This window comes from Rattus rattus, chromosome 15 (assembly GCF_011064425.1).
Source record: "Rattus rattus isolate New Zealand chromosome 15, Rrattus_CSIRO_v1, whole genome shotgun sequence".
NCBI lineage: Eukaryota > Metazoa > Chordata > Mammalia > Rodentia > Muridae > Rattus > Rattus rattus.
In genome coordinates this window covers 70,791,059-70,814,666 of record NC_046168.1, presented here as the reverse complement: position 1 = coordinate 70,814,666, position 23,608 = coordinate 70,791,059, and the positions used below count along the sequence as shown (strand labels likewise).

The following is a 23,608-nucleotide window of genomic DNA, read 5'->3' as shown; positions in this document are numbered from 1 at the left end:
CTCCCTCCCGAGAAGTGACCAAGTACATGCTTCCAGAGCCCAGGGACACAGTGAGCAATGAACTGGCTCTTGCTTCATCAAAACCAGATAATTTAATAAACTTTATTCTTGTTGGGGGAAGAACGAGAGGGAAAGCCACCTATCCCACCCTCTCAATAAATTAAATAGCACTTGGCCAAACCTGGGCCCTAAGCAAACCATGGGCACCTGAGCCCATGTTGCTGTTTGTTTACGGCCCTATCTGCTTCCCCTTCACAGAAGGGAGTTTTCCTACTGCTTGTCAGCTATGTCACAACCACGGGCCACATCCCCTCTGTGGTGAGGGTCTGAGGACCCAGAGGATGTAGGGTACAGTAGCAGTGGCCAGAGAAAGGAGGAAGGATTCTCTTCCCCCAAACCCAGGGCAGAGGAGAGTCCTGGAGGGAGCTGTAACTGACTGTTCCTTCTCCTCAGCTGCCCCAAGGTGGGGGAACAGGGAGAGCTGGAGGAAAAGAGAATGCACCCCTCCTTTAGGGAAAATGAAGGGCCCAAAGGGACCACAAGAGTAAATAAGTCGGCAAGGCCCCTAGTCAAAAGGCAGGCTAGGAAGCTCAAAGGACAGGAGCCAAGGCTCCTCCCCACCAGCTTAGCTCAATGGCTGCCCCACCTGGTGCAGGACCCCAGGTGGTGGTGGGTCTGGACAACCAGGCCCCGGCCTTTCCATCAGCATCTGATCCTTAAAAATATCATGCCCCCAACCCCCACGTGCTCTCTCAGGTCAAGTAGAGGTTTCCCAGCACCTCTCCTGAGCCTTAGAGGTTGAGGGCCCCACTGTGCTCATGAAATGGAAGCTCTTTGGTCAGTTCCAGCAGTCAGAGGCCCTCCCTACAGAGGACTGCAGGTCCTCTCAAAGGACTGCCTTGGGCAAGGGCCATATTATGGCTTGAGAGAGATGATGCAGGCCCTGTACATAAAAACCTGCTTATTCCACCACTGAGGGTACTTCCTCTTCCTCTCCATCCTCCTGGGTCTCTGTCTTGATCTGAGCGACCCCAAGGCGATAGAGGGTGTCACGAATGACCACCTCACCAGGCTGGCAGCTCTGCACAATGTCATGGATTTGCCTGTTGACAATCTCTCGGCTGGTGAGGAAGTCCATGAGGCGGTTGTAGAGGTAATAGTGGGTGGCGTTGTCAAAGGCGATGGGCCGCTGGCGGATACTGCTGAGTTTGCTGTCCGTGGTAGAGGCATAAGGTGCCAGCTCAGGGCACAGTGATAAGGAACGGTGGCCAGCACTGGGGTCACTGGGATCAGGCTTTGTGTTTGCATGGATAATTCGACGTGTGGCAGTCTTAGTGACTGGATGCTGGACAGAGTTTTCAGCCTCTGTCACATCCACAGAATAATGCTGGTCCAAGAGTTCAGGGCAGGACACACTCTACAAGTGACAAGAAAAGCTCCTTTGTAAGAGGGAATGACAAGACACAAACACAAGGACTCCATCATTTAGCAGTCTTGTGACCCCTAACCAAGTCTAGTTCCCTCACTAGGTCTTATTTTCCTTTTCTAATGAAAAGACAGGGTCAAAGATCAGTGCCGAACCCCAGAAAAACCTTAAAAAATAAAAACCAGAGGTTTACTAGCTCATAGTTCTGGATGCAAAGTTCCTGTTTTCAAAGACCACTGTATCTACGACTCAATAGGCGTTCCCTATAGCACACTCGCAGTTGAATTTAAGACTCAGAAATTAACAGTGCCCTTCAGGGGGATCTGTGTATACAATGACTCCCTTGGCAGTTTTCTGGATTCTCTGGAAAGCAGCCTGTCTTTACAAACAACACCTGTGTTTGGAACACCCAAAGCACACTAAATGGCCTCATACTGTGTTCAGTCAGTCAAGTGTCTGCAGTCCATGCTGAGGCATCAGGATAAATTGACTAGAAGGTTGCTAGAGACAGTCCCCAGGCAGGTCCTCCTAATAATCAGGTGGGCAGACCCTCTTTTATCTCCACGGCTTTATTTCAGTTCTTAGGAGGTGACTTACCACAACTGGCTCTGTAGGGTTAGAGAAACAGCCCTGATTCTTCCCCCACATCTGGCTAGTCAGCTCTGGGTAGCAGAGGTCAGCACATAGGGCCACTGGTGTGGCCATATCTACCACATAGACAGGCGGCCAGTGGCGGGAAGAAGCAAGCAGATCCACATGGTCACGGGCACTTTCACCTCGAACAAGATACTTGGAACCACAGACTACCTGTGAGAGACGGATGGTGTCATTTAGAGTTAGGGACCTAGCATGCAGGCAGCTGGGGCAGCCCTCATTCAAGATCAGCCTGGTGATGGAAGCCAGGGCACTATGACACTTCATCCCTCTCTTCCTTTTATAAAAGATCTGATTATTACTGTGCATATAGGCGGGTACATGCAGGCTTATACATGTGCAACACACGCACGCATGCATGCATGCATGCATGCACACGCATGGCTGTTCTCTCCTTCCACAGTGGATTCTGGGATTAACCCAGTTGTCACACACACAGAGACAAACACAGCTGTTTTCTATACACACATATACACAGACAGACACACACACACGGCTGTTCTCTCCTTACACACACACACACACACACACACACACACACACACACACACACACACACACACGCACACGCACAAAGCCACTCCTCCTCTGGCCTTTCTTTGTCCCCAGGCTTGGCCTTCCCTGGCTAACGAAAGACAGCAGTCCACCACCACTTCTACCTCAGTTCTTTGGTTCCTCTAGAGCTAGCACCATAGGCTATGGTAACTTTTTTCCTCCATGACAATATGAGGTCAACTAGGGACAAACAGCCTTTCTGCCACTTCCCACTGTACACTTAGGCAACTTGGGGCCAGCATGCAGTCGGATGTTTAATACATATTACTGAGTGACCCAGGCCTCCTCTCCAGACCCACAAATGGCAATGATTCCCCAGGATGCACAGTGATACAAGTCCCAGTCCTAAAGGTCATCAATCTGATTCTCTGTGGGCAGTTCAACATTAACAGTCGTCCAGTGCTCCCCTCACACCACTGTCTTACCTGATGGGGGCACACTTTGTAGATTTTACCCCCTGTGAAATGAGTTGGGGGTGGTCTAGCTCTGGCTCCATTCTGTACAGATTCATAGAGGGCCAATAAGGAGAAGCAGAGCTGATCCTGGAGAGAAGAAAATGATTAAAACTCAGGCCAAGGTACCCCGTATCAAACACCCCCCAAACCCAAAGCAAAGGGAGCAACTGCTAGGCCTTACAGCCTCACCAGCCCCTTCCTCTAGGTCTAGGTAAACATCAGGAGGCGCCAAAGGAAGCTGCCAGACCTCGGCCTTGTCCTTCCTTTTTTTTTAAAGTCAGAGAAACATCAGAAGTGGAGTTACCATTTAAATCTGAATTTGAAGGAAGCATATTTTCATTTCAATAGTAGAGAAAGCAAGTGAGGTAAGGATAAAATCTATACACATACACGGCATACAGCCTATGTTCACAGAAGTCATTTTTATGAGCCTAAAAGCAGTCTCTGTGTGAAGTGTCCTTTATAAGAGCCTTGTGAATCTTCAGTTGTTTTGATTTTTATAAATGGGGTTAACAAGTTTAAAATGCGATTTATCGCCATAAAGGGTAAGAAGAACCATGACTGAAAACCCAAGCCTGACTTCCAGAACCCCTATCCAATCATATGGGGTTTATATCCTATACCACAAACAGACAGCTGCCTGCTCCCGAAGCCCCAGGCTCCACTCCCAGCACTCACCCTTGAGTCTTCTGGGCCAAAGGGGATGTCGCACTGCTCCAGAAGGAACTGTAGCTCCTCCCCCCCATAGGAGCCAAGTTCCTCAAGCTTGCAGGTGCCTTCCTGCAGCAGTCTCACCAAGGCACTGCCATTGCCTGAAACACAGAACAGTGCTGATGGGACGCGCTGATGGGACGCTGCTGACTGCAACCCGACACCTCCGCTAGTTCCTCACACTCGAGCTGAGAACTGGGAGGTGAGGTATGCAGGGTGGCAGGCAAGGAGCAGAAGCACATGTGTGTGTGTGTGTGTGTGTGTGTGTGTACGCTTCACTGGTGTCTGAAGGCTCCCACTAGACCATGCCCCTGAAACACCTATATTCATCAACGCAGACAGTCATTGCCGAGACCCTACAATAGGTCACACAAGAGCTCAGACGTTTCAGATGCTTGCAGCAACAAGAGGAACAGGAGCTTTTACTTTACACACACATATGCACATGTACCAGGGACACGCCTGCTGCCTATGGAGGTCAGAAAATGGCATCAGATCTCTTGGGACTGGAGTCACAAAGGGATTCTGAGCCAGCATGTGGGTGCTGGGCACTGAACTCAGTTCCTCTGCAGAGCAGCAAGTGTCTGTGATCACTGAGGCCCGGTGCTGTCACTTAAAGAACGTTCTCCACACACGATGCTCCTGACCTAGCTTAAAGGGGGCAGAGCTCAGAGGTGAAGTAGCTGAAGGGGAGAGGAGCCCCATTATCTAACATCAAACAATGTTTACAACTAGCGTATCACATAGAGCACTGACAAAATTAATATAATACTTCGCTTCCAGACTTAAAAATTAAAACAGAACATGAGGTGTTATTATATTTTGTATAGAAAAATTAGAAAAAATACTGATTTGTACAAGTTTCTAATTACAGATGTAACACATGTCAGAGTGTGGGTATCATTTTGGGTCATAATATACGAAGTATTTCTTTCTATCATTTTTGGAGACATATAGTCCTGGCTGGCAGGCCTTGAACTCACAGAGATCCACCTGCCTCTGTCTCCTGAGTGCTGGGATTAAAGATGTATAATACCATGCCTAGCCACACTAGACAGCCCTGACTGGCCATTCTCTGAACACCAAAGAGCCACCAAGTGGTCTTACCAGGTACTGGCTGCACATCCAGGTTTTTGTCTTTCTCAGTGTTGACAACCACGGCTCCTCTCATGAGCGGTGGGAAGAAGGGAGCAATAACAGAGGCATCGAACTTGGTGATGGGGATGCTCGCAGGGAAGGCAACCTGCTCAATCACTTCCGTCTCCATTGTGGTCCAAAAGTCCTCTACATTCACCTCACTGGAGCCCAAGAATTCAGGCCAGGTAAACTACAATATGGTCAAATACAAAAGGCAAAGAAAAAGGAAAACAGAGATAAAAAATAGGCAAAGTGTATGATCTCAGATCAGTAACAATACAGTATGATCTTTATGACTCCAGGAAATCAAGATTCTGGGAGACAAAGAACCTGACAGCCCCACATTGCCAAGATACCCCTGAATTTGACAATTCAATCCCAAGCCACCCTTTCTTCCTCTCACACTACACAACTCTTCCAGACCAAATAACGAGGTCCTTGCCTCTCCAGCTCTGTTCACAGCAGGTCCTGTGGTTAAAAGCACCCTGTGTTTGGTTCCCAGCCCAACATCAGGTAATTCACAACCACCTGCCACTCCAGCTCCAGACTCCAAAGCCTCCAAAGGCACCTGCACCCACCTACACCAGACGCAGTTCCACATAATTAAAGAAAGGAAAAGAAAGTTGACTCAGGTTTAATTCTCAAACCAAAGCCTCAGTTTCTATACGAAGCCGCCAAGAATAACAGAAGCCTGCTTAGGAGAACTCTATGGTCTCCTCACGGAGCAAAGACTATTACAGGCACCCAGCATTCATGTTAACCACCCTTTCTCTGCAGTCATAGACACCAACTACAATGCCTCACACAGTAGACAAGCATTCTACCATTGAGTTCCATCCTGTACTACTTTTCTTACCAGCAGTTTATTTCTGCTTGAACTGGCATGCCATCCCTGTGTAAGGGCTGCACTACTCTCTCTGTATCATTCCAGTTTTAAAATATATGCTGCTGGGTGAATCGGGCACCTTCCACGGTCCTCCAAGTGTGGCTCTGGCCTCACTGCTCTGACGAGAGCCCGTGGCTGACTCTCTAGCTGCAGGGCAGGTACTGCTCAGCAGTGAAGCGCTAGCCCAGCAAAGACACGGTCCTGGATCAGTCTCCAGCACTGAAATGTAAATGCCAGGCCACTTTTCACCCTGTCTGTATGAGGCATACTCTCAAACTGAGCCAAAAGCAACCCTTCCTCCCTCAGGCTGCTGCTGTCGCTGTCCTGTATTTGTTGAAGAAATGAAGCGAGCCCTATACATTCCACCCATTTGAACAGAAATCAGCATATGATAAGAATATGTGCACGTAAGTGCTATGCCCGCTCCAAGAAGGCTAAGACGGGGAAAATGAACAAATAAACCAACCAGGACAAAACTCTGATATGTTTGCATGTTCATGCCGAACACACTAGAGCTATGCACCAGAGCTGTACCTGTCACTTCATGGGCTACCCCTCTAGTTACTATGGTGGACCGAGAGACAGAAACTTCACGCCAAGGTACCAGTGCGTTAGTTACTTTTCTTGTTGTTGTGACAAAGCAGCTTAAGGGATGAAGGGCTTACGCTATTCCATGGTTGCAGAGTTCATGTGGTGAGAGCCTTAGTAGCAGAATCCTTCCTAAGGCGCCTGGTGGAGCTGCACCTGCAGTGAGGAAGCGGTGGCCGCTGGTGCCCAGCTTCCCTTGCCCAGCATGCACAGCCTGGCTAGAGGGGGTTTCTACCACAGGAGATCTGCCTAGGAACCCCTTCAGATATGCTGAGGTTCGTGTCATGGTAACTCTAAGTCCAAGTCCAATCTAGTGACCAGCACAAGGAGCATATACCCTTGTTGTAATCAAGGGAAAGTCACCATAGGACACACACACACACACACACACACACACACACACACACACACACACACACACACACACACACACACACACACGCAGTCACACCCTGAATGTAGAGATCAGGGGATCTTGTGGTAGTTGGCTTCCTCCTTCTACCATGTCGGTGCCATCCCCAGGATGTAACTCAGGTCACCAAGCTTGACAGCAAGTGCTTTTAACTACTGAGCTATCTAACTGGCAAAAACACTGACATGTATTTTTTTACGTTTAAATAACTCTGCTTCCACACAGTAAATCTGGCCAGGGTAGCTATTATTACAGCATTTGTTGCTAGACCCGATGCACTATTATTTTATTCAAGATTTAGGCATCTGTATTTTCATGTGTAGTCAGCTTCAGTTTCTTCCATTAAAAATGTCTGATTTTAAGGAAAGACGTATTTATTCCTGTGTGTGCCCTGATGCGTGTGAGGTGCCTCAGAGGTCAGAACAGGTACCAGAGCCCTTAGTGCTGCAGTTATAGTGACTGTGAGCTGTCTAGTGTGGGTCCTGGGAAATGACCCAGGCTCTCTGCACGAGCAGCAGCAGGTCTTCTAACTATGGACTCACCTCTCCAGTCCCTGCTTTTGTTTTGCAGGCAGGAGACAGTTATCTGTTTTTGTACCTTGGGCTCTTACCGAAGCCTACAGAACCATCTAGTGAAAACTCTACTGAGAACCAGGGCTGGCTCACGCTGCTTGTCTAGCACCTTCGCTGACCTCTACTTCATTCTCTACACATCCTTAAAGAGCTATGTTGCCCTATATAAACAGGGTGCACCCTGCACCCCCAAACCTCACCCACCTTGCATCATTATGACCCGCCACCTCCCTTCCTTATTGTGGTGAGACTGTCACAGGGTCTATTCTGGAAGCTTCTTCTGCCTAGACTGCTCTTCCCCAAAGCTACCTGGTCTTCAGATCCTATTCAAATGCTACCTTCCCACATTACCCTCTATACAGAGGGACCCTTTCTCACCACCCTGCTCTGTTACGACTGAACATAAATCCCTTTCCTACTTGTCTTCCCCAAAGCAGCAAATCAGCACTCTATGAGAACAGAAGTTTGGGGTTCATTTTTATTTTTTATTTATTTTTTTTTTCTTTTTTCTTTTTTTCGGAGCTGGGGACCGAACCCAGGGCCTTGCGCTCGCTAGGCAAGCGCTCTACCGCTGAGCTAAATCCCCAACCCCAGGGGGGTTCATTTTTAAACTATTCTCTAAGAAGTCTAAGAAGTACACATAAGGGCTAGGAGTGTACTCAGCTACAGAGCACATGCTTAACGCACACAGTTTCTGGTTCATTTCTTAGTGTAGGAAACAAGGCCTAGGGGTGTAATTCTTCAGGTAGTGTGCTTGCCTAGCATGCCTATGGCTCTGTAGTCAATCTCCAGCACCACAAGTAAGTATGTGTGTGTGGAGTGGAAAGACAGGGAGAACAGAGCCTGGTATGGCAGTACAGCCTTCCATCCCAGCACTAGGGAGGCAGAGGCAGGTGGATCTCTGTGAGTTTAGGAGCAGCCTTCTATGCAAAGTGAGTTTCAGGACAGCCAGGGCTGTTGCACAGAGAAACCATGTCTCCAAAACCCAAAATGAAACAAAACAAAGAGACCACGAACTGTGTTTCTTTCTGATGTTTCTCAAATGAAACACGGGGCTGTAGGAGGAAAAAGCCACTGGCCTCACCTAGACACGCCTGGAGCCATCTATCCTTGGTATAGCATGCAGCCTGAGGGAAGTTGTCCAAGTCAGACAGTTTTGAAAGTGGCTATAGTGGCTGAGAGGGACTTACCTCCACACTCTTCAGTGCCAGCACATTCTCTTCATTCCTCTGAGCCATTTCCACTTTGGGGGCCACACCGCAGATCCCACAGATCATGTCATTGTAGTCCCGAACAGTGAGGCACTCAAAAGCCCAATAGCCATTGCACAACAGATCTTGCAGCTGGCTCAGCTCCTCTGAGGTCAGTGTCTTCTCTGGAAGGACAGCAAGAGGTCACAGAAAAAGATCCTAAAAGCACTAGGACCAGCCAGTAGCCAGCAAGGTCAGCAATTTACAAGTGTTCTGGTGGCAATCCCATGGACAACTCTAATCGGAGGACAGCTACCTTGAACTAACACTGTCTAGGTACTAGCTGTAGGTACTGAGGGATTTGAATATACTACATAGCTAATTCTTACATGATTTTAATTCTTTATGAACCATGAGCTAAGTTAGTACTGCCTTCTTTTATGACTAGATAAATAGAACCAATTGCTCAAAACCACACTGCCACCAGGTGGCAGAGCCAAGCCTCAGACTTGAGTCCACGAGGCTGTCTCATCTGTCCCACCTGAGTCAAAGCACAGGCCTGGAGCTTATAGAAATGGGACAGGTGAAGACCAAGCAGAAGGATGGCAGATGGGAGATTCTTCCTAGGTAGGAAAGGATGTGGTCTCCACAGAAGTCTTGGAACTGGGAGACATCTAGGAGCTCTGTACTTCAGAGCGAGTCTGACTAACATGCTACAAAGCCAAGTTTATCTAGGACCAAAGGACATGATTCTAAGTTGTGATTTCTTACTAAAGGCCCCTATATGCATGAAAACATTTTCCAAAGTCAGTGTGGCATTTGTAAAGTCCTGAAGGAAGACTATTTTACTAGGAAGTCAGACATAGCTCATTTTCAAAACACCAGAGTCTTACTCCAAATGACTCGGCTAAAGCATGCCACTGAAAATCCCCAGAATGCTCAGGACTGAACAGGAAAAGAAGGCAAGACCTTTACCTGTTTGCTCCTGCACAGACTTCAGCACAACGCCGACAGACACTCTGGGGTCTTCTCCCAGCTTAATCTGGTTCCGGATTGCGAAAAGTAAGTCCAGGCTGACCAGCAACTTATTCCCCACGTTAAAGAGACCTGCAGGTTAGCATAAGCAAAGGGGTCACTGTAGCACCGACGGTTGCAAACAATTGAACGTCTACTACAGGAGTAGGTTGCAGCACAGTCATAAAACAGAGCAAAGCATTTTAGAAGTGCACCCAACTGCCCTGAGATGAAGATGTGCATAAGCCACTATTGATTGAAACACTGTGCTTTTGTTTTATCCCAATTTCAAAAAAGAAAGGATTCTCTATCTCTCTGGCTTATTCTTCTCAGCTCTCACACAACTATAGCATGGATGTCAGGGTGCCCTTCAGCACAGGGATGTGGGGGACCTAACATGGGCTGTAAGATCACCCTGGTGATAAAAACTCAGATGAATTAAATGCAGTCAAGTCAGGGTCATTTACACATAACTTAAGGCACAAATGCGACATAAACAAACGGAGCATATGAGCCAGTCAAGGAGGCCACAGGGTGGGGAGGCCTTCCTAGGCACAACGGTAAAGGCTGAAACCAAAGAGCAAAGCTCTGGCCATCCAAAAACAAAAACCTGAGCAAACAAATGAAACCTTTAGTGTCCCCAAAACCAACACACACAAAAAGGCAATAAACTGGGAGAAAACTCACAAAAAGACCAAGAAAAGTGGAAACATTCACAAATATAATTCACAATAGAATAGTCCTCTCCTACTCTTCCTAGGGTTATGTAAAAGATCTCTACCCTTTTGATTAATCAAAGAAATGAAACAAATCAATCATACACCAGGTTTAGTCTGTCTAATAGGCAAACTGTTAAGTATCTCCCAACATTCCCAGAGCTGAGAAAAACTGGACTTGGTGACTCCGCATATGAAGTCAACAGATAAACCAACAACGAACAGTTGGACCTGTTTGTTTAGCACTTAAAGCAACACAAACAAGATAGGCATAAATCTAGCAATATGTAAAATTCTTAATGAAAAACTATTTAATAGCAAGATAGCTTCCAAGCCAAATTAAAACAAAAATGTAATATAAAAAAAAATGTAAAAAAAAAAAAGACCATATTTGGATTGGAAGACTATTTTAAACAATATTCCTATAAATTCAACAAAACTTCCATGAAATTTCTAGTGGGACTACACAGACTGACAAACAGGCTAGCCAAAGCAACCATGAAGAACAAGGTTGGAGGACCCATGCTTCCTGACAGGACTTATTCTGTGGCTACAATGGTAGAGGCAGTGTGTATTGGGGCCCCCTATGAAGTATGTGCCCTTAATCCAACAGAGGCAGATAGATCTCAGAGACTTCAAGGCCAACCTGTTCTACATAGAAAATTTCATGGCAGTTAAGGCCACACTGAGACCCTCTGGTGGTTTGAATATGCTTGGCCCAGAGAGTGGCACTATTTGTTGGAGGAAGTGTGTCCTAGCCTGGAAGCCAGTATTCTGCTAGCAGCCTTCGGATGAAGATGTAGAACTCTCAGCTCCTCCTATACTATGCCTGCCTGCATGCTGCCATGCTCCCACCTTGATGATAATGGACTGAACCTCTGAACCTGTAGGCCAGCCCCAATTAAATGTTGTCCTTACAAGAGTTGCCTTGACCATGGTCTGTTCATAGCAATAAAACCCTAACTAACACGCTGTCTCAAAAAACAAAAAGACAGAATGAGTAAGTGTATACTGGAAAAGGTTGGGACATTCTAGTGTCTTGAAGAAGTCTCATGTACACAGGGCAAGTGAGATTCAGGAATGAAACAATGGCACATCAATGGAGAATGGATCGTCCCTCTTAGAAACTCCAGGGGAAAAACTGGACTCTGGACACCCATATGCAACAAATGAATTGTATCTGGGCCTTACACTTCATATATATAAAGTTAAGTAAAGAGGCTGGAGAGACGGCTCATCAGTTAAGAGCATTTCCTGCCCTTGCAGAGGACCTGGGTTTAGTTCCCAGCACCCATGTTGTAACTCACAACCATCTACACCTTCAGTTCTGGGGATCCAATGTTCTCTTCTGGTCTCTGTTGGTGCCAACACCATGTAGATCACAGCCATTCATGCAGGCACTTATATAGACACACTAGACAAAAACATAAATACATCATTTTATGCAGTTAAACAGATGAAACATAGGGGCTGGGAGGGCAGTTCCCAGTAAAGGATGTCCTGATCTAGGCTCAACCCCTAGAGGCCCGGAGGAAACAAACAACAAGAAACTGGGCATGGCATCACACATCTCTTTTCCTGGAGGTTTTTCAGCCTTCCTAGGCACCTAACAAACCTCAGGCTAAAAACATGTAAGGACTGGGAAGGTGTCTCTGTGGGTAAAGTATGTGCCATGCAAGTCTGAGGACCTGAGTCTGGACTCCCAGAATCCAGGTAAGGAGGGCATGGCAGTCTATCTATAGCCTCAGCTCTCCTACAGGAAGATGAGAGGCAGAGACAACAGAATCCTGGGCCACCTACCCTCTCCTAGGCAGCAGCCAAAAAGAAACTGTCTCAAATAAGGTAGAAGGAAAACCAAGGTTGTCCTTTGATCTCCACATGTGCAGCATGCATGGTCACTGGGGTACTATAATGTAACAGCACTGCACACAGTTAGGAGGGCCAAAAACTCCACCACGTGCTGACACGCAGCTCAAACCGAAACTCACACGCGGATGAAAGGAAAAGTCATTTTGGAAAATGGTTTGCCTATAATACTAAACATTTGGACCATCATGTACTTCCTTAGGAGAAATGAAAATATATGTTCACACACAATCTGTAAACAAATGTTTGTAGCAACTCTATTTGTAACTGCCAAAACATGGGAGCAATCCAACATCCTTCAGCATGTGGGATAGGCTGGCACACACATCCACACAGGGGAATTAGCCGCCGACAAAAGGCACGTACTGATGCACACCGAAGCACAGGAACCAGGTTCAGGGCACTGCACACTGCTGCTGTATTTACACCATGCTCTTGAGGGAGGGGCAGCACAAGAATGAGGGCTAAACAGCTACCAAGAGGCGAGCTCAGCGACAAGCGGCCTCAGACTGCCTCACGATTCAGCATATTCATCAGAACTCACAGAAAATACAATGAAGGAATTCTTTTCTATATTTTCTTTTTGACTTTTTGAGAAGGGTTAATGTTGTTATAGCTGTCCTGGAACTCACTATGTAGACCAGGCTGGCGCAGACCTCACAGCTCCCAAGTGCTAGGTACTCTATGTAAATTTAATCAGGATTTTAATTAAACAAACAAACAAACAATCCTGAACACTAGCCTTCATACAGATTACAGGGAAGAAAAATGGGGATGGAAGATGGCTAAGATCACAGAACTGGTAATACACAATTTAACAGGAACTCAAAATAAGACAACGTAAGGTTCTAAAGACAAAGAATAAATGTTTTAATCCTCAGCACCAAATTCTGTATATCAACTTAGGATACACACTCAGGATTTGTGCATGGGTTTTGCTGTTACTGTTTGTTTTTTGAGGTTCAAAGACAATTTCATTTGTGCATTTAAAGAAAAACCTCAGGGCAGGAAGCTATAAATCTGGGCAGGCAGCTGCCCTTAGGAGAACATAAGAGGTGAAAGAAGCCAAGGAGTTGAGCTGATGCAGAGGTCAGCCAGACACAAAGTGGGAAAGCAACCACATGTTTGGAGGGAGCTGCAGGAAAGAGAACTGGAGAACGAGAGGAAGGGAGCTGAGGAAAGAGGAAAAGGAAACGCTGTCTACAGTTTAACATGATGAATAAAGGGCAGCTGAATGGAGAAGTAGTCCAAAAGAAACAGACGCGCATTAGTTCTTCCGTAATGAGCTGTAAAGCAAGGCTCCAGCCGTCCGTTCTAAAGAGGTTGCTTCTATATCTGCTGGCAGAGGGAGATGCTGATGATAAACTGCTAAATTAAAATAGCACCTTCTACAATACCCAGCATGCTCTCCCTCTCCTCAAAAGAAACTAGAATGCTACACACACTTCTCTAGCTCCTGACTTTCTGTAGACAATGAACACATCTGAAGAACAGAGTTGTGCCAAGTGTTTTTTCTCGGGTAGGATCACTCTGGTTTTTCTAACTTGTGTACTTACCTGCTTTTTTTCTGTAATTGAAGATCTGGGCTTTGCTTTGAGACAGGGTAGACCTGGCTGGTCTAGAATTCACTAAGCACACCATACTGGTCTCAAACTTACAGAACTCCACCTGTCTACTTCCTGGATGCTGGAATTAAAAAGTGAGCTGAAAGCTGTTTTATTATATTTTATTGCTTTCTTTCACTGTGTAGTCCTGGCTGGCCTCAAACTCAGAGATCTGCCTCCCCCTGTCTCCTCAGTGCTGGATTAAAGATGCCCCTATTGACTAGTGAGAGGTGTTATTTTCACACTAATTTGGTTGAACAGACTTCAGAGAAGGGTTATAACACCCAAAGTGACTGTTGGCTGGGGCGGACAGAGGCAGTCAGAAGCTGCTGAGATGGGTGCAGTGCGCAGAGAAACAAAGCACAGACAGGAAGGCAGCCCCCAAACCTGCTCCGGGGTTCTTAAGGACAAAAGGTTAGCACCTACCTGTGTAGATGTCCATGAAGCTGTGCAAGGCCAAACAATGAGGGTTCAGACACATCTTCACCTGCGCAGTCACCACCTGCAGCCGGTTAGCCGTCAGGAGCCAGCATTCCTGGGGCCCGGCCAGAGAGCTAATACCCAGAACGAAAACCAGGAGGGAAATCAGCCTCTTTATGCAGACCACGGGCTATGGTCAGAAGCAAAACTCTGCAACCAGCAAAAGAATGGGCTGGACCTTTGTTTTCAAGATTTTTTTAGGTGAATGTCTCCATTTCATTGAGATCTAAGCTCTGAGACTGTACTTACAAGGAAATCTAACTCTCATGTTATTACATGATTCAAGTGATCCTACTGAAAACGCAAACAAATTCCACGCTAGGCAGGCCAGATCTAATCTAAACCCTTGGTAGGCTGGTGATAACAAGCTTTAGGCATGTCTACATTGACTTCTAATTCAAGGAAAAAATGTAAGAAATATTTATCTTATTGGTATGTTTTGCCTGCATGCATACATGTATGTATGTATGTATGTATGTACACCATGTGTATGCTGTCTGGTGTCCATGGGGGTCAGAAAAGGGCAACAGATTCCTTGGAACTAGAATTACAGATAGTTATGAGCTGCCATGTGGTGCTGGAAATTGAGCTCTGGTCCTTTCTTTACAAGAGCAAAAATTGCTCTTAACCTCAGAGCAAACTGCAGTCCCTAATTGCTAATTATGTTACATCAGCAACTGAGGTGATGGAAACCTACAGAAAGCACAAGGTAACATCTTCCCAGGTTCTAACTGTAATGCTGTCTGAAGAAAGAGGCAGCGTGGGCCAAGCGGGACGGGGCAGCTAGGGGCAGAGTAAAGTGGTGCTTACTTTTGTCCCCCTTTGAACAATGGGCTGCTACAGAGAAGGCACTGCGTGGATGGAGACTCATAATAATTCGACCAAGAGGTCTGCTCGATGGTGACTGTCTCCTCACTCACGTTGGACAGGATAAGTCGAGAGCTGTTCAGTTCATGAATCAAGGCGAAGACCTCAGCCAGCTCTGACTCGTTCTCAGGAATCTGCATGACTTTACGCAGCAGCTGCAGTGTAGACTGACGCTGGATCTCCCTCTGGGCTGCATTCAGGGGTTCTGTAGTACTTGGCACATCTTGGTGTGGTGAGCTCGCCTCCTGAGAAAGAGTGGGTCAAATCATTAAGCAGGGGGAGAAAGACAGCCTCAGGAGAGAGTCAACAGTGTACAAAGAGCAGAGGGAGGAGGGCATGACTCAGAGTGGGAAATACATTTCTATCAGTTCTGCTAATAACTCCTCATGCTGCCAAGAGCTCTCTGGGACTCAGTTTTCTATCAATAAAGCATGTCTCTTGGCAACAGACTTAACTGTTAGCTTCCACTCAGGATAAGAGACCTGGGGTTCAGTTCTGGAGAAGACACTTGTGGCTATACATACGGAGCCCTGAGGCAGTTTGATTTTTCTGAAGCTTGTATCTTCATCTGTGAAACAACGGACAAAAATACAAGTAATCTCAGGAGGCTTGAGAGGAGGGCAGTGATAATTCTCTATAACTCCTACCCACATCCAAGTGTCTGAACCGCCCCTCTGCTCACTTCTCCTGCCAGGCATGAAAAACATGTCTGATGCTGGCACTGCAACATGCAGACTTACTTAAGGGCTACCATGACTGCAGACTGTAGGAGATGGACAGCAACCCAAAACCCGCCTTCCAGGGAGGCAGGTAAGCCCAGAGAGAGTGGGGGAATTGAATGGGGGACGTTCTGTCACCTCACTAATCGCTATCTTGAGGTACTGAGGCCACTTTCCCTACTGCAGTGAAAAATATCCCACATTTCCTACAAGGAATCCTCAAAGTAGGCTTATTCACCACACACTTTCCTGGATGGGTCTTTCTTCTTTGTGCTATAACCTTGGTGTTTTATATCCCTCCAAAATCCATGTCAAATTCTGCCACTTGGTAGAAGTGGGACCATAGGAGGTGATCAAACGTTGTCAGGGAAATTCTTTGTACTTTTTATTGTATGAAGACAAAGCAAGAGGGTGCCACATAGAAGCTAGAAGGTAAGCCGTAGTCAGACATTGGATCTGCTACCATCTTGAATATTTCACCTTCCACAGTTCTAACATACAAATTTCTACTATTTAAAGAAACATTTTCTAATAATCTTTCAGCACCACTGTACAGATTAATTTAGATATGGCAAGTCATTCAAATAGCAAAGTGCCGGTGACTCAGTGAGGACTATGAGTGGAAGTATCAACATCAAAGTCTTTGTCTTTAATTCTGTGTGGCTTCAGGGTAAAGGGAGCTTAGTACACTACTGGGACGGGTCTGAATGGATCTTCTGCATCCTCCGTGCCACCTGGTACTCTCCTTCACTGTCAGTCTTTAGTAAACATGCTCATCCGAGTTCACCAAGGAGACCTCTGGATGTGAGGGTGTTTCCATACAAGTTAAGAGAGGAGGGAGATCAACCTGGAATGTACAGACCCCCTTCTTCCAACCCACAAGCTCAAGTGCCCCACTGAATAAAGAGGGAAAAGGAGAACAGAGAGATGGCCCGGCAGGTAAAGACACTTGACACCAACTGTGACATCCTGAGTTTGATCCTGGGAGCCCATGTGGTAGAGGAGAAAATGGACCCCATAAGCTGTAAGGTGCCAGTCGGCGGAACACTAGCATTCTTCTTTTGAATCCTGATCTGTCTAGATATGAGCCAAGATCCCAGTGGCACAGCCTTAGGCTACTCTGCCACCCCATCCTCCCAGTCACAACAAACTATATCCCTTAAACCAAACCCTGAGGAAAACAAAGTCTCCTTTTTTTTTCTTTACTCTCCCCCCCCCTTTTCTTTTTGAGGCAGGGTCTCACTATGTAGCCCTGGCTGTCCTGGAATTCACTCTGTAGATCAGGCTAACCTCAGTCTCTAGAGATCCACCAAGTGCTGGATTAAAGACAAGGCCTACCATGCTAGGCCTTTCCTCCTTTAAGTTGCTTCTTACCAGGCATTTGGTCACGGCAATGAGAGGTGACATAGTCACTGACCCTCACTGGGGAGCACAGGCACCTACCTGCCTACTTATTCTCCAAACCAGCAAGAGACCTGGGTTATAGACTTCTGTAGACGCTAAATGCAAAATAACTAAGAACAGCTTCTGTTTCCCTGACTGAAACTGTATGGTTCGTTATTTTTCTCTTACACTAGACTGTAAGCGCCTCAGGGAGGGGGGCCAGGTGACAGTTATCTCTGAACACCTGGCTCATGTGGCATAGAACATATGCTAGATGAATGAATGAATGAATGAATGGCTGCAAAAGAGTGAGTATCATCAGGACAGGCTAGAAGGTCATGTATTCCCCGATTCCCTGCTGTGACAAGACTGAGTCGCACTCTTCCTTTGGAACCAGAGATGAGAACAGGAAGAACTGAAAGCCACTTAGCCAAGAGATGGTAGTTTTAATTATAAGAGTTGCAAATATGGGTCATATATGGAACTTGAAAGGTTAAGTTACAAAGACTCTATCTTTACAAACGGGCTAGTCCAGATAAATTAATGGCCCCAAGTTACTTTAGGGTGCTTCTGTTATGAAGCAAGCTCCCTCTGACTTGTTCTGTCTTACAGCGCTCTCTACCATGTTAGGATACAGAGAAAATCCTCATCAGACACCAAGTAGGCCCTAGCCAGCACCTTGTTTTTGAGTTCTCAGCCTCCAGCACTTTAAGGACACAACCCACTTCTGTATTAAATTATCCAATCCAGGATACAGAAAAGACGAGGACACGGACCAACCCCCATTTTGGCATTGAGGACAAGGCCTAGAGAGAAGATACTCTGTCAAGTTCAAAACCTACAACCTGGTCCTGATCCTATCATTAACCGCCAATCATGTATTAAAGTCCAAAGCACAACTCAAGTCTAAGGCAAGTTTTTAGGGAAGAAACTCACAATGGCCTTTGTAGTTTTCTCAGTCCTGTCTTTGGCAAGGTTAAAACCACAGCTGGGACAAATCCGAGGCTTGTGCCGGTTGGTGTAGACGTAGCTACAGGAGGGATTTTTGCACTTTCCCCGTCCTCTTGATGTAGCCAGGCCCAAATCCTAGAAAAGCAAGACCTATGTTTAAACTACAAAAATTAGGTTAAACTTGAATAGAACAAAAAGCCAGGATGGCTAGGTATTAGTTTAAAGGAAGTGACGATTCAAATCAGATTTAGCCTAATTTCTAAAGATTCTTCTTCTTTCTCTTTCAGTAAAGGATGCAAGTCCAGTCCTTCTCTATCTGTGAAACAAGGGAGTTGACTCCAATATTCAGAAACGCACTTGCAAAGAGAGGGGAGAAGAGCAGGAGTTCAAGGTTGTCCTCAATGACTCCACAATAAGTTTAAGGCCAGCCTGAGCTCCAAAAGACCCTGCCTCAAAAAAAAAGAAGGGGGGGGGCAGGGACACAGACAGATTGGCTCAGCAGTTTAGAACCCCAGAGTCCAAATATAAGCCAAGTGGGTGTGGCAGCTGACCTGTAAACCCAGCAATGAAAGGCAGAAATGGGGTTTCCCAGAGCAAACTAGCTAGCAGGATTAACTGTATCCGTGACCTCTAAAAGGTCTTGGCATCAACCTAGGGCTGGCACTGTCTCTGTCTCTGTCTCTCCTGTCTACACACCACACTTTCAAGGCTGGTTAGGTTAGTGCTACAGAGTGAGTTCAAAGCCAGCCTAAAAACATAGTCTTGTCTCAAAGTCATTTAAAAAGCACTGAGAGCCAGGCAGTGGTGGCACACGTCTTTAATCCCAGCACTCAGGGAGAGGCAGGCAAACCTCATTATGAGTTTGAGGTCAGCCTGGTCTGCAGAGCAAGTTCCAGGACAGCCAAGGCTACAAAAAGAAACCCTGTCTTCAAAAGACACGAAACAAAAGGTGTTAAGGGGGTAGTGTAGTTGTTCAGTGGTGGTCAAGGTTAGGGGCTCAACCCCAGTTGTGGCAAACAGTACGATAACGAGGCAGGGAAACTCCTGTGAGGAATGCTCCACGAGTGCAACCCCCCCTCTAATCTGACTTTATTATGGGTGGGGGTGTTTTGCCTGCATGCCTGTGCACCATCATATATGCGACAGGTGTCTGTGGAGACAAAAGTAGGTGTCAGATTCTCCAGTACTGGAGTTACTAACAAGCGTGAGCCGTCATGTGGGTGCTGGGAATAAAACCTGGAGCCTTGGGAAGAACAGCCAGTGCTCTTAACCACTGAGCTATCCCTCCAGCCCCCAAACCCACTGTCTAGGTTAACATATTAACTCTAGACTGGACTCTGATCTCTGACTACTCTTAAAAAATGTCCTGGCTCATACTTTATATCTACTCAAAAAACCAAAACACAGACACGTGCGCGCACACACACACACACACACACACACACACACACACACACACACACACACCCCAGGTACCACTGCCAGGTGCTTAGCATCCTTACTCATAGCTGACCCTGTTGCACTCATTTTCTGCTACTGCTCCTGGATTCCCAGATTCTAACAAACTTCAACCACAAAGATTAAAACTTCCCAGCAGAAGGATACACACTTACCAACGTGACAGTGCAGCTGTATTTATACGGAGGGAACATGTCAGGCTTGACCTCCACGATTTTCAGCTGAGGGGTCCTGCTGCTTGCGCAACTGGATAGCTGTGGATCGGAACAAGTCAGTCAGAGTTGGTTCTACATCTTACGCAAAACCCTCAGGTCCTGGGTCCTGAAACAACTTGAAATAACTTCTGAAGAAAACTGCAGTCGACCTTTGCTCCAAATGCACCCTCAAGAATGTTTGCTGGCAGTCACCAGTACACCAAAGACTGAATGCCAGATTCAGGTCTATGGGTTGCCACACTTCTCTATGTAGCTTTGAACTACAGATCAGATTTACACCTGCTATGGGGCGATAAGATTTGTAATAGCTATTCCTATAAATACATAATTGAATACTGTTAGCACAGAAGGAAGTCTGAGGTCTACCTGCTAAGTTGTCATGAAATGAACCAAAGATTATTGTTGTTTTCCCCCTTTACCAAGATCTATAAATAGTCTATAAGGAATGCATATATAATACTTATATAATGAAAAGATATGGCAGCACTGTAAATTAAAATGATTCTCTAACACTGAATTTAAGTTGATAATTGGTTTAGGAGAAACAAAGATATGTGACTTTTTAAACTGAACAATGTTGCAGAGCAAAAGGAACTCTTCGCAGGAGGTCTGAAGATTTGTTCCAGTGACAGAGGCACATGAAAGAGACCGCAGGACCAGGAGTCTTACTGTACTTCTTTCTACCCAAGACCACATAGATAACAGCAGCTGTCACTACATCTGGGCAACGAACAGGACACTGTCCAGTTAAACTTGTCAAGCGCGGTCAGAGAAAGTTACCCAACAAAAAGCATGGTAACGAAGATGGTGGGTGGGTTTTCCTTTCAATCTCGACTGTGACACTTTTCAAGCTAGGGGCCACAATCCACTGAGTGGCCACAAGATTGAAGACAACACTTTTTGAGTAGGAAGGATGTACTGGCTGATTTTGTGTGTCAACTTGACACAAGCTGGAGTTATCACAGAGAAAGGAGCCTCCCTTGAGGAAATGCCTCCATGAGATCCAGCTGTAAGGCATTTTCTCAATTAGTGATCAAGGGGGGAGGACCCAGCCCATTGGGGGTGGTGCCGTTCCTGGGCTGTAGTCTTGGGTTCTATAAGAGAGCAAGCTGAGCAAGCCAGGGGAGCAAGCCAGTAAGAAACATCCCTCCATGGCCTCTGCATCAACTCCTGCTTCCTGACCTGCTTGAGTTCCAGTCCTGACTTCCTTTGGTGATGAACAGCAATGTGGAAGTGTAAGCTGAATAAACCCTTTCCTCCCAACCCTGCTTCTTGGTCATGATGTTCGTGCAGGAATAGAAACCCTGACTAAGACAAAGGGGAGCTACCAAAATGAGTGCACAGGAGTGCACACCTCCATTAACTGTTCCATGTGTGTACTGACTGGGCTGGAATGTAAAAACATACTTTCTAACAGAGGACCACAGGAATGGGGATTTAAAAAACTACTCTACACGCATATTGGAGTGAAAGCTAAGTACAGTGGCACGTGCCTGTAATTCTGATACCTGGGATGTTACAACAGGGGGAATCACAAGTTTGAGGCTAGCCTGGATTATATAGCAAAATCCTATCTTAAAATTAAAAACAAAATAAATGTTCTTAAGTACATGGAATTATAAAATAGGAGAAATCACCAAACTGAATAAAGGCCACAAACTAATAAAGAGTTAAAAACCACACTTGGGGTTTATAGAAACTATCTTAGGAACGCTCCTTACTGGAGGGGGGGAAGGGAGAGAGGGAGGGAGAGATAGAGCGCGCAAGAGAACTCGCTCAGTGTTAGGAGCACTGGCTGCTACTGCAGAGAACTCAGGTTCAATTCCCAGCCCCAAATGGAGGCTCCCAACCACTGTAACTGCAGTCCTCTCTGGCCTCCACTGACACTAGGCACCCATGTAGTGCAGGCAAAACACTCAGACACATAAAGTTAACTGTTTTTTAAAGGCCACCCATTTAAAAAAAGACTTGGAACACTGAAATTCAGCCTCCCAGATTTTCAAATGGTTAGTTCTAGGGAGAGGGTCATGACAGAATTTATTTTCTTCTTTTTTAATATAAAATTTTCTATACTTTTCTCCCCTATTTTAAATGTATTCTTTGACTTTCATGAGACACGTGTCTCCTTCACTCCCACCCCCATTCCTTCTGAGTTTTGCTAAGTGCCCCGCTTGCTCTAACTCACTATGAGTATGGACGGCCTTGACTTTCAGTCCTTCCCTCAGGCTCCCAAGCACTGGGATCGCTGTGTGCCACATGTGCCACTGTAATAATGAGACATTGTTTTTAAAGGAAATTAAACAGCCATATAAGTCAAAGCAATCCTGATCCTAGATCCTATATGGAACAGGGTAAAAGCCTGGGTAAAAGACCAAATTGGAATATGAAATCTAGAAACAGAACACTATCATTTAGTAAAAGAATATCCCCATCCTTAAGAAACACACAAAGAAGCATTATGGAACAAAGTATCTGCACAAAGAGAACAAATGGGGCTCATATAATTAAAATTTGTTATTAATTACGTTTGAGGATGGGGCTGGATATATGGCTCAGTAGTTAAGAGCATGTTAGGTTCCTAACACTCACATCAGCAGCTCCCAACTGCCTCTAAGCCCCTGACTTCCAAGAACACCTGCACTCACGTGTAGAAACCTTTAGGCACAGACATACACATAAATAAAAATACAGGAAGTCTTTAAAGAATTGTACTTATTTGTCTTGTGTGCACATGGGAGAAGCGCGTATGCAAAGGCTGGAGAAAACATCTACAAGTTGGTGCCTTTCTCTATCATGTGGGTCCTGAGGACTGAACTCAACTAAGTCTTCAGGTTTAACAGCAGGCGCGTTTACCTGCTAAGCCAGCGCACTGGCACAGGATCACATGTTAATAGGTGATTTGGGGTAAAGATTTTATGGGTGCTCATTAATGCTTTGTTCTTGTCTATTTTAAAACTTACAGATAACTAAAAAGGCTTAAACGTATATGTTCACCACAGAAGTGAAATTTCAATTTTTATTACTATTTTCCTAGAGGCCACTTTTTGCCTACGCCCTACGACTCAAACATTAAACACACCGCGTAGACTTCCATGCAGTGTTCCTTTTGGGACTGGGCCTTACCTTTACTTCACCAGTGCTGGGCGGCTGTTGGATGGGTTGGCCCAGCTGTTTCAGCGTGCTTGGCTTCAGGCCACAGGTCCTCACAGGAGGAGTCTTATCTGAGGGAAGCAACAACCAGCCTGGTGACTTAAAGCCTTCCCGCTTCCCCAGCTCTCTCCTTCCCTCCTTCTCCACCACCTTTCCTGGCGCCTTCTCATCAGTCAGCCCCTCCTCCCAGGTCTGAACTAGCTCTTACCCAGCGGGAAAGCCTGCCTGGCCCTGGGCAGTCCCACGCTGCTGCCCCGTCCAACACTTGTTGGGGCTGGCAGTATTGCTCTCATAGGTCTCGCTGCAGCCAGTAAGGAGGGCTTGCCTCGTGCTCTGCCTTTAAGCTCTGGGGCTTTGGGTCCAGTGGTGAATAGGTCAACTCTAGAGGGAGGGGAAAAAAAAAAACAACCATGAAGGAAAGTCAGAAAATTTGGACCAAGGAAGGAAACCAAAGTGTAACATCCAAATAATACTTTTTAGACAAACTGAATTGTAGACTTTATAAATCTGTAGGGCTCTAGACAAGTAATTTTACTCCTGCTGTCCTGATGTTTTTAAGCATACATTTGGTGAAGTATCTGTGAGTTATCACAAAGACA

At 46.1% G+C, this 23,608-nt stretch overlaps 1 protein-coding gene across 1 annotated transcript in view; it reads right to left on the bottom strand.

Annotated features, from left to right (window-relative positions):
* Positions 1-73: 73 nt before the first annotated feature.
* Hmgxb3 (HMG-box containing 3) overlaps positions 74-23,608 on the bottom strand; it is a 47,045-nt gene continuing 23,510 nt past the window's right edge. The window contains exons 8-20 of the mRNA XM_032886195.1: positions 23,218-23,390; positions 22,983-23,080; positions 19,800-19,898; positions 18,172-18,321; positions 15,077-15,378; positions 14,213-14,340; positions 9,562-9,693; positions 8,587-8,771; positions 4,909-5,128; positions 3,769-3,902; positions 3,061-3,177; positions 2,024-2,233; positions 74-1,417 (exon numbers count right to left, since the gene is read on the bottom strand). Of these exons, the coding sequence (XP_032742086.1) occupies positions 962-1,417; positions 2,024-2,233; positions 3,061-3,177; positions 3,769-3,902; positions 4,909-5,128; positions 8,587-8,771; positions 9,562-9,693; positions 14,213-14,340; positions 15,077-15,378; positions 18,172-18,321; positions 19,800-19,898; positions 22,983-23,080; positions 23,218-23,390 (2,404 nt within the window). The 3' untranslated portion in view covers positions 74-961. The remainder of the gene's footprint in view (positions 1,418-2,023; positions 2,234-3,060; positions 3,178-3,768; positions 3,903-4,908; positions 5,129-8,586; positions 8,772-9,561; positions 9,694-14,212; positions 14,341-15,076; positions 15,379-18,171; positions 18,322-19,799; positions 19,899-22,982; positions 23,081-23,217; positions 23,391-23,608) is intronic.